The sequence below is a fragment of the Rhincodon typus genome, chromosome 26 (assembly GCF_021869965.1).
Source record: "Rhincodon typus isolate 14 chromosome 26, sRhiTyp1.1, whole genome shotgun sequence".
Classification (NCBI taxonomy): Eukaryota; Metazoa; Chordata; class Chondrichthyes; order Orectolobiformes; family Rhincodontidae; genus Rhincodon; species Rhincodon typus.
Genome location: NC_063357.1, coordinates 18,563,132 through 18,572,562, shown reverse-complemented (window position 1 = coordinate 18,572,562; position 9,431 = coordinate 18,563,132). Strand labels below are relative to the sequence as shown.

Genomic DNA, 9,431 nt, shown 5'->3' with positions numbered 1-9,431 from the left:
TCTCACTCGTCTTCTCTTGGATCGACTGAAGCAGTGTGCACCGAGCCGGATTGTTACTGTTGCTTCTGTGATGTACCGTTTTGGCAAAATAGATTTCAGTAACCTGAATCTTCCTGGTAAAAGCTCCATCCAGCAGATGCAGAGCTACAGCTGCAGCAAGCTGTGCAACGTACTTTTTGTGAGAGAACTTGCCAATCATCTGGAGGGAACTAAAGTTACCTGCTACTCTGTTCATCCAGGTGAGCAGAGGATTATTTAACAAATACTTTACAAGCACCAGTTTTCAGTCAATGGCAAATAGGTTATTGAAACTAGAAAGAAGACAAATATTGTTCCAATAGATGTGAAAAATTGCCTTTTTCCAGTTTAACAATTTTGAAACATCTAAATGAGGAGTGTAAGGATCTAGTAGCCTTCAGCCAAGTCATCCTAAATCTTCTAAACTCCAATGGAAACAAGACAAGCCTGTCCACCCTTCCCTCAAAAGCCAACCTACTCACTTGAATATCAATCTAGTAAATCTCACCTGAACCACCTCCAAAACATTTACATCCATCCTTAAATAAGGGGACCAAAACGGTGTATAGTATTCAAGTTGTGGTTACAGCGAAGTGCTACATAATTGAAGCATAATGTCCTTCCCTCTATGTCTAGTTCCTTATATAATAAAGAAAAGCATTCCTTTATAGCCTTCTCAATTACCAGCTGTATCTGCAGTCTAAGCTTTTTATGACACATGCACTAGAACAGGTTATCACTGTAAAAGTGATAAATCTGGTATGTAAAGCCAGTCTCAGTAATGGCAACCTGGAAAACTATCATTGGTTGTTGTAAGTACCCATCTGGGTCACTGATGCCCTCTAGGGAAGGAAATCTGCCACCCTTCCCGTTCCGGTCTCAGTTCAAGAGCAATTAGGAGTGGGTAGCAAATGCTGGCCTTCACAGCGATATCAACATACCGTGAAAGACTAAGAAAAGGAGACAATGCCTTTGGTTTTCAAAATCATATAATCAGCCTGAGGATCATTATGTTCCAACTGCTACTTATTTTGTGCTCAACTAATGCAGCATTGGCTGCAAATTATACATGGTCCTCTGACCTGTATGTTTCACTGTTGGAGTAATGTTGCATTTAGCCCTTGATGTATCACACAGGAGGACATTTTGTTTGCCATCTACTATTATTTTGCAAATCCACAGTAACTAAAATTTTGCTTCTGGCCTCCATCACATAATGTAGCATCTGTTTGCATTTCCGGTGGAACTCAATTTTAAGAACTTAAGTGCTGACAGAAACTATTGGGAACAACTAGATGATCTTAAATTACAGGTAGAATGGCTTTAAAAATGCTTTTCCAAGGGCAGGTCAGCCCTTGAGTTGTCAGGTGAAAGGTGATTTGAAAGAACCTATTTCAAAAATGAAGAACTCATACAAAAAAAAACTTTTTTTAATTGATGTTTTTAATTTCCAAGTTAACTACAAAACTGTTAAATCAAATAAAACAGACAAATAATAAGAACTGCCGATGCTGTAGTCTGAGATAACAAAATGTGGAGTTGGAAGAACACAGCAGGCCAGGCAACATCAGAGGAGCAGGAAAGTTGACGTTTCAGGTCGGGACCCTTCTTCAGAAAATGAAGAAGGGTCTTTCTGAAGAAGGGTCCTGACCCGAAATGTCAGCTTTCCTGTTCCTCTGATGCTGCCTGGCCTGCTGTGTTCCTCCAGCTCCACACTGTGTTAAAACAGACAGAACTTAGCTTTCTGCTAAAGAAGGCCAAGTAGTATCAATTTTCCAATTAAGTTGCGGTGAATGATTCTAGGTTAAGTGAGAACTGGTCATTGAGTCAGGCGATCTCAGAAACTTGCTTCACAACTTGTAGGAAGCTTAACAGTTAAACAGATCTTTTCTTTTTCCTGCATTCTCATTGATTAATGAGTAAAATAATGATCTATGACACAGTCTGTTCTCAATAAACAATGCTTTGTGTTTGCCTTCTCACAGGTTTGGTGAACACCGAAGTGTTCCGTCATATGAAATTCTTGGTGAAAATACTTCTTATTCCTTTGGCTGCCCTTTTCTTTCGCACTCCAGCTGATGGGGCTCAGACTTCCATTTACTGTGCTGTGCAAGAAGGTATTGAGAAGTTCAGCGGTAGGTACTTCACAGACTGCAAGGTTCAGGAAGTCCTCCCTCATGCGCGTGATGATGCAGTGGCAAGAAAACTCTGGGAAATTAGTGAAAGGATGGTTGGACTCCAGAGCCAGTAACCGTGAAGAAAGTTGTCCGAAGAACAAGGGTTTTAAAGGGTTGTCACCATTCTTGCTAATTTAAATGTGAAAAACCAACTGTGCAGACATACACTACAGAAGCTTTTTTTCACTTCTTATAGAGTCTTCCAAATTTCCGTGGCAAACTAAAAAGACTAGTTAAAGGCGACTATAACTCTCAAGGCAATAACTTCTGTTTCAAAGAAACGCTTATAGACGTTCACTTTTAAAAAGTACCATTTGCAACAAAAGACTTTCTAACAAACCAAATAGAAAAACATAAATTTTTGCTTAACCCTTCAATTAGCTAATTCCAAAACCCAAAAAAAATGAATCGGGTTCCTTCAACTGATTATTCAATATGGGAAGGTGGTGGCTATTTCACTTTCTATTCCATTTCTCGCTAGTCTTTTACAGATGGAGATCAATAAAATTATTGCAACAAATACATGGATGAAATGCATTTTTTGTTACTGGCCTGGATCCATCTACATTAAAAGATGTCATTCGGAGAAACTACTTGTTCCAGAAAACATGCAGATGTTTTTAAAAATCTGGACTGTCTGTTTCTTTCTTTGAATGTACCGCAGTGATTCAGCAGGAAACTGATTTTTCAGTTCCTTACCATTGTGACTGTTATTCTCTGTAAGCACCTGAATCAGCTCTAGTTGAGCCCTACTCAGTCCACACTGTCTATCCCCATCTGCTTCTTTCCAGCAAGGCCCCTACAAAGTAATTTTAAAAATTACCATTATTATTATTAAATCTCTTTGGTCTCTCCTCTCCAGAGAGTTAGTGGTTTTGGAGCATATAAAATTTCTCGCAGACATTTTCATTTTAATTGTAGTGTTTGCTTTTATTTTCCTTATATTTTGACTTACTAAGGTTCAAGGTTGTGTGCTTTTTGAAATTATTTTCATTGAAATGTATTTCTTTCATCTTGGAAACATTGAAGCTGCACAGCATTGCAACATGGCTGTTCATGCAGCTGGATGCTATTATGTAATGAATTCAAGGTTGAAATTTCTCACAGTGCCATTGACTGGCCAATCTCCAGTACTGCAGTCATCTAAGAAAATTATGTTTGGAGCATACGGCACAGTGGTAAAGTCCCTCTGAGCCAGGAGGCCGAGTTTCAAGCTCCATCGGCTGAATTTCTGAACGGCTTGATCTTCAGGCTGATGCACAATGCTTAGTTAGGGTCTCCTCCAAAGGTGTGACAAAACAGGTTGATTAAAAATGTAAAGAGAATTATCTGGGATGTTTGTTTTCTGACAACGTTTACTGGTCAAACCAAGGACAGGAAAACAAAGCTTGATATGCTGAATAAAAAAGAAGGAATCATGGACATATACGACCTACATATTTTCCTTCATAATCTAGTATTTCAGAAAAGGTATTATGTGCACATTTTACGCCAGAATAGAGAATTCTAATAGAATTAGTGCTTCCTGTTGTTCCAAAAAACCAATATTTTGTAAACAAAACAGAAATTGCTGGAAAAGCTCAGCAGGTTTGGCAACATCTGTGGAGAGAAATCAGAGTTAAAGTTTCGGATCAAGTTCTGAGGAAGGGTCATTCAATCCGAAATGTTAACTCTGATTTCTGTGCACAGACCTGCTGAGCTTTTCCAGTAATTTCTGATTTACAGCATCCGCAGTTCTTTTGGTTTTTATTTAATATTTTGTAAATCCTGTCTTCTAGTTAATATAAATTCTATGCAAAGTAACTGTTCATGCAGAACTGATTTCAAACAGACTGTGTTTGGTGAGTGGTGGTTTAGGTGATGCAAAAAAAATTAGGATTAAATAAATAATTTTCAAAATGGTGGGCTGTTGCTAGTGAAGTAATGCAAGAGTCAGAAATAGGTCCACAACTGGTCACGACATTTATATAAAAGTCTTTGCAGGCCAATTGTCATTTTCAAATTTGCTAATGACACCAAACTGGGTGGGAATGCCAGTTGTGAGGAGGATTCAAGGCAACTGGAACAATCTAAATAAATGGGCTAGGACGTGGTAGATCGAATATGATGTGAATATGTGTGAAGCTATTCTCCTTAGTAGGGAAAAAAAACAAAAAGACAGAATTTTTCTTAAATGGTGAGAGTTGTGAAAGTGCAGGAGTCCAAAGGAGGTGTTCATGAGTCACTAAAATTTAACCTGCAATTGCAGCAAGCAGTTCGGATGACAAACAGTGCAGTGGTATTCATTTCAAGTGGACTTGAGTACAGATGTAAAAATGTTTTGCTACAGTCAAATACAGCTGTAGTGAAACCATACCTGATGAACATATATAATACTTGCTATAGAGGGAGTTCAGAGGTTCATCATATTAATCAATGGGATGCCTAGTGAGGAGGGATTGAGGAAACTGGGTCTATATTCCCTAGAATTTAAAAAAAAAATGAGGTGATTTCACTTAAACATACACAATTCTTATATGGCATGTTCAGGTGGATATTAGTTACAATATTTCCTCTGGCTAGTGACTCTAGAACTAAGAGACATAATTTCAGGATAAAGCATAGACCATTTAGGACTGAGATGAGGAGGAATTTCTTCACTGAGGGTAGTTAATCTTTGGAATTCTCAACCACAAAGGGCTCTGTAAGCTCACTAACAGTGCACATTCAAGATAGAAATCTTCAGTTTTCTCGAGACTATTGACATTAAAGGATCTGCAGATAATGTAGGCCAGTGGCACAGAGGTAGATCAGCCATTTTTAACTGAATGGTAGGGCAGGCCCAATGGGCTGAATGACCCTGTGTTCCTAACTGTTCAAGGTAGAAAATAGTGTTGTGACATCTGTATGAATCTAAATATTTCAAACTGTAGTGATTGTAACAAGGTAAGCCAGCTGACCTTCATAGAATGTGAATTCCCTGATGGGGGCTGTTAATCTGATCCAATCAGGGAGCCCTGGCTGATAGATAAAAAGGAAAGTATCAGAGGTACTGGCCTTCTGACAGCTGATCTGAATGGGGCAGAATAAAGTCGAGGACTCTAAAGACCCTACAACCTCTTCCATCAGGCAGAAGATACAGAAGCCTGAACACACTCATGACCAAGTTCAGAAACAGCTTCTTTCCAGCCGTTATCAGACTGTTGAATGGACTCTAGCCTCAAATAATGTAATCTATATGCCTCTAAGTCTTTTTGATCTGGACATCCTTTGCTTGCTGTGATCTGTCTGTACTGCTCGTAAACAAAGTATTTTACTGTATTTCAGTACATGTGACAATAAATCAAATCAATAAATCAGGGAACACTGGCTGACAGATAAAAAGGGTAATATCAGAAATACTGATTCTGGAGAGGCAGTACTATAGTCAAGGACTGTTCATGTGTCAACAAAGGTGATTTGATGACAGTTACTGGCCTGTATGGAGTTATTTCCTGAACCATTCTTCACTGTTAGTATATTTTTATCTGCAGGATATTCTACACAGTCTGCTTAAAAACATTGCTTTCAAAAATAAATGCCTCATTTCTCTCCCAACTAGCCTCTGATCTCTGGTTCAAATCTTGGGTCAACATATGCACAATGCTAGGCAGAGTAAAGGAGCCTCGTGCTTTGCAAGAAGAAAAGAAATATATAGCGCATTTTGCTGCATTAAAGTATTCAGCTTTAACCTTAGACTATAGTAATTTATTTCATGAGAATCGTGCCTGGATTGAGTTGGACCTAATCCAAAAGTTAGATAGTCAACGTTGCCACATACCTTCAAGTTTTAATGAGAAGATGAGAGCTTTTTTGAAGTGATCGAGAGATTTGATAAGGAGTATAAAATGAGCTGAGCTAGTCTTGACAAAGGGTTTTGGCCCGAAGCATCGACTTTCCTGCTCCTTGGATGCTGTCTGATCTGCTTTGCTTTTCTAGCTTCACATCTATTAACTCTGTCTCCCAGCATCTGTAGTCCTCACTGTCTCCAAGTTAGTATAAAACAACATTGAAGATGGTGACATTGCATCAAAATTGACCTGAATAACAATAACCATTTCTTGAATGGTGGCCCTGGTTCATGAGCAGAGGATTCTCTGACTAGAACAGGGTGAGGAGGAGGAGGGCAGGACAATGCCTCCCAGGTTGTCCCTACATACTGAGGTTCTACCTGCCCCTGGTGTTTTGAAGGATGGGACTCACCTTGCTGCTGTGAAACACTCCAAGCAGTTGGACTGTTCTGTATCACCTGTCCTTCCTAGAGAAATTTGCAAAGAAAAGCACCTTTGACCACAAGTCCATCAGGATGTGGTCAACACGTGGTGTTCTCAAGGCCATGAGGGAAAAGGAGAGGGTGGATCCTGTTGCCTGATTCTCTGAGCAGACTATCAAAGTCATTTGGCAGAATGCCCCATCACCAGAACTTCCCAACAAGCACTAATACTTCACTTGGCTGGTCGTGAGAAGAGCACTGCCTGTGAGATCCTTCATGTAGCCCGGTCAGCCTGCACCACCGCACACTGCCCAGGAAGTGGCTGCAGGGAGGTAGAGACTGTCACACATCTCCTTCTGGAATGTGCCTTTGCAAAGGAAGTCTGAAGGAAGATGCAGTGGTTTTTGCTAAGGTTTGTCCTGAGCAGCTCCGGTGACGTGGGACTCTGTGCTCTACCGTCTATTCCCTGGGATACATACTGCAACAAATATTGACTGCATCTGGAGGACCATCGATGAAAAATGCTCTTTGTTCTGCCCGAACCTTGTTGGTCTTCCAGAGCAAGGACTTGACCTTGACCGAGTGTTGCAGACTGGCACATTCCAAGGTCCAGCACCATGTGCTGAGGGACGCACTAAAACTTGGGGCAGCTGCTGCCAAGGCACAGTGTGGAAAGACCACCGTCTGAGGTCTTTCTGCTGATGGTAAATGGTGATCTGTTCAGTTATCAGACCCTCCTAGTGCATCAAATATATGTAAATATTAGTTTTGTGTAAGGGAAGTCTTTGGTTTTTCTGGGATAGAGTTGAAGTTCAACATTTTGTTTGTTTGCTTGATCTGCAACTGTGCAGACCATCTTCAAGAGTACGGTCTGCGACGTGGTATTTACGGAAGGGGCTGTTGTGCTAACCGCACTCCCCCAGGTGGATGAGGGTCAGCGGCCGCCTGAAGGAGGTGGAGGCGCCAGTACTCGAGAGACATTAATGTCCCTTCAATGTCAGCTGCAGCTACACAGGGTGGAGAGGTGAATGGGGATGCAGGAGGAAGGAAAAAGGATGGCGGGGAAGAAGAGGATTAGGATGGTATGGGGGGTCGATGAGTGTAATTGGAAGTGCTAAGAGGATCGAGGTAGTATCGTTTTGTAGCTGACTTATGACTGTTTGATTTATCAATGAGAGAATCGATGTCGTGTTGGCTGACGGGAGGAGGAGCTAAGTGTACTCGTTCATCACTGTGGAAAGAACCCCTTTTAATCAGGAAGCAGATGTACACAGCAGGGAAAATACAATAGTAACTACCTAACCAACATTACTTCCTAGAATTTTAATCCCCTTCTCTTTCCCAACACTTTCTCCACTTCTACTGTTAAAGCCTCTTATTTGTTTCTCCCCCTTCCCATTTTAGGTGAGTGATTTTTGTGTTCATAGTGTGCTTCATCCATTGACTTTTCTGATGGTCAAATTAGCATTCCACACTTACAGTAAAACAAAAGCTTGATAACCAAAACGTTCTTCCAAACATGTTGGATTCCTAAAAATAGGCCAGGGACAACCAAAGTGGGAAGAATCCTCTTAATGATTGTGAAAAAATGGAATGTATGTTATTCTGTTTCATATTCAAAAACACGCATGCCTAGCAGTATATTGTGATCGTGCCATTACTGCTCCATGCGGTGGTCAGGTGAGTTTATTTCCCTGTCCTAACATATGCTGAAAAATGACTAAGCTCTTTCAGACAGGACAAGAGAGAATATCAGGTCGAATCCCTGTGGTCTTGTGTGACTCACCTACATTAATAGAAACCTGTCTGCTGATGAACCACCCACCTAGCCACAGTTAGTATGGCCTGAGGAGAAGAATGGAGAAAACTGTCTTGCCTGCAAATAAAACAATACAACTACTTGCTTCAGTTTTGCATATTGAAAATTTGTCTCATGACTACCAAGTGCAAAGTGTAATTATTTTCAACATTAAGTATGGGCTACTGTTTCCAATTGGGAAATATATTTCCAATTTTTAATATAAAGTGGGGAATTTGAATTCAATAAATATCTGGAATTAAGAATCTAATGATAACTGTGAATCCATTGTCGGTTGTCGGAGAAACCCATCTGGTTCACTAACCCCCTTTAGGGAAGGAAACTGCCAACCTTACCTGGTCTGGCCTACATGTGACTCCAGACCCACAGCAATGTGGTTGACTCTTAACTGCCCTCTGGGCAATTAGGGATGGGCAATAAATGCTGCCTGGCCAGCGATGCCCTCATCCCGTGAGTGAATAAATTTTTAAAAATGTGTTAAAGTTATCTAGCGCCTGCAATCAAATTTGTATTTATTCCAACAGTACTCCTTGAAATCTGCTTCCCATGCCGTCCCTCTCATTACATTCCCTTTGATTTCTTTTGTAGCACTGCCATTCAACTGCTTTTTCCTTTGACATTCCCACCCCTCACCCCACCCTGACCTTCAGCTCCTTCATGCAGTGTTTTATATTTGGTGAGTTTGTTCTGCACGTGTTGGATGATAAAGTAAAAGTACTCGGACACTGCACACAATTAATCGTACCAACAGATAGACCAACTAAAGCTGATCAATCAAATCAACCTAGACAGACAAGAGCTGCATTTTAATAGTAACTTGAACATCTTGTACTGGTGAAAATTATTGTGCTTCTTTTTAATTTCCTCAACTGTCTTTTCTTCGTTGGAAAAGTCTCAAATTTCACTTAAAATTCTACACTGGCAAGAAAGATAAAATGTGTGAGACTGCTTTCTTGACTAGGTATGTTGTCCAGAATCATAAGTGTCCGAGATAGTAGGAACTGCAGCTGCTGGAGAATCCGAGACAACAAGGTGCAGGGCTGGATGAACACAGCAGGCCAAGCAGCATCATAGGAGCAGAGAGGCTGACGTTTCGGGCCTAGACCCTTCATCAGAAAAGGGGGAGGGGAAGGGGGTTCTGAAATAAATAGGGAGAGAGTGGGAGGCGGATAGAAGAGGGATAGAG

The 9,431-nt window shown here is 40.7% G+C and overlaps 2 protein-coding genes across 2 annotated transcripts in view; one reads left to right on the top strand and one right to left on the bottom strand.

Moving 5' to 3' along the window:
• The window catches only part of phf12b (PHD finger protein 12b), a 139,041-nt gene that overhangs the window by 25,682 nt on the left and 103,928 nt on the right, over positions 1–9,431 (bottom strand). The window lies entirely within an intron of this gene.
• LOC109930305 (dehydrogenase/reductase SDR family member 13) lies at positions 7–2,715 on the top strand. The gene is made up of 2 exons (XM_020529812.2): positions 7–239; positions 2,004–2,715. The coding sequence occupies exons 1-2, from the start codon at positions 71–73 to the stop codon at positions 2,267–2,269; spliced, it is 435 nt and encodes a 144-aa protein (XP_020385401.2). The 5' UTR covers positions 7–70; the 3' UTR covers positions 2,270–2,715.

What these genes read in the sequence shown, in the direction of transcription:
- LOC109930305 (XM_020529812.2), top strand. Translation starts at nt 71, where the DNA reads ATGTACCGTTTTGGCAAAATAGATTTCAGTAACCTGAATCTTCCTGGT. An exon ending in CTGCTACTCTGTTCATCCAG is followed by an intron (nt 240 to 2,003) that starts GTGAGCAGAGGA and finishes GCCTTCTCACAG; the next exon opens with GTTTGGTGAACACCGAAGTG.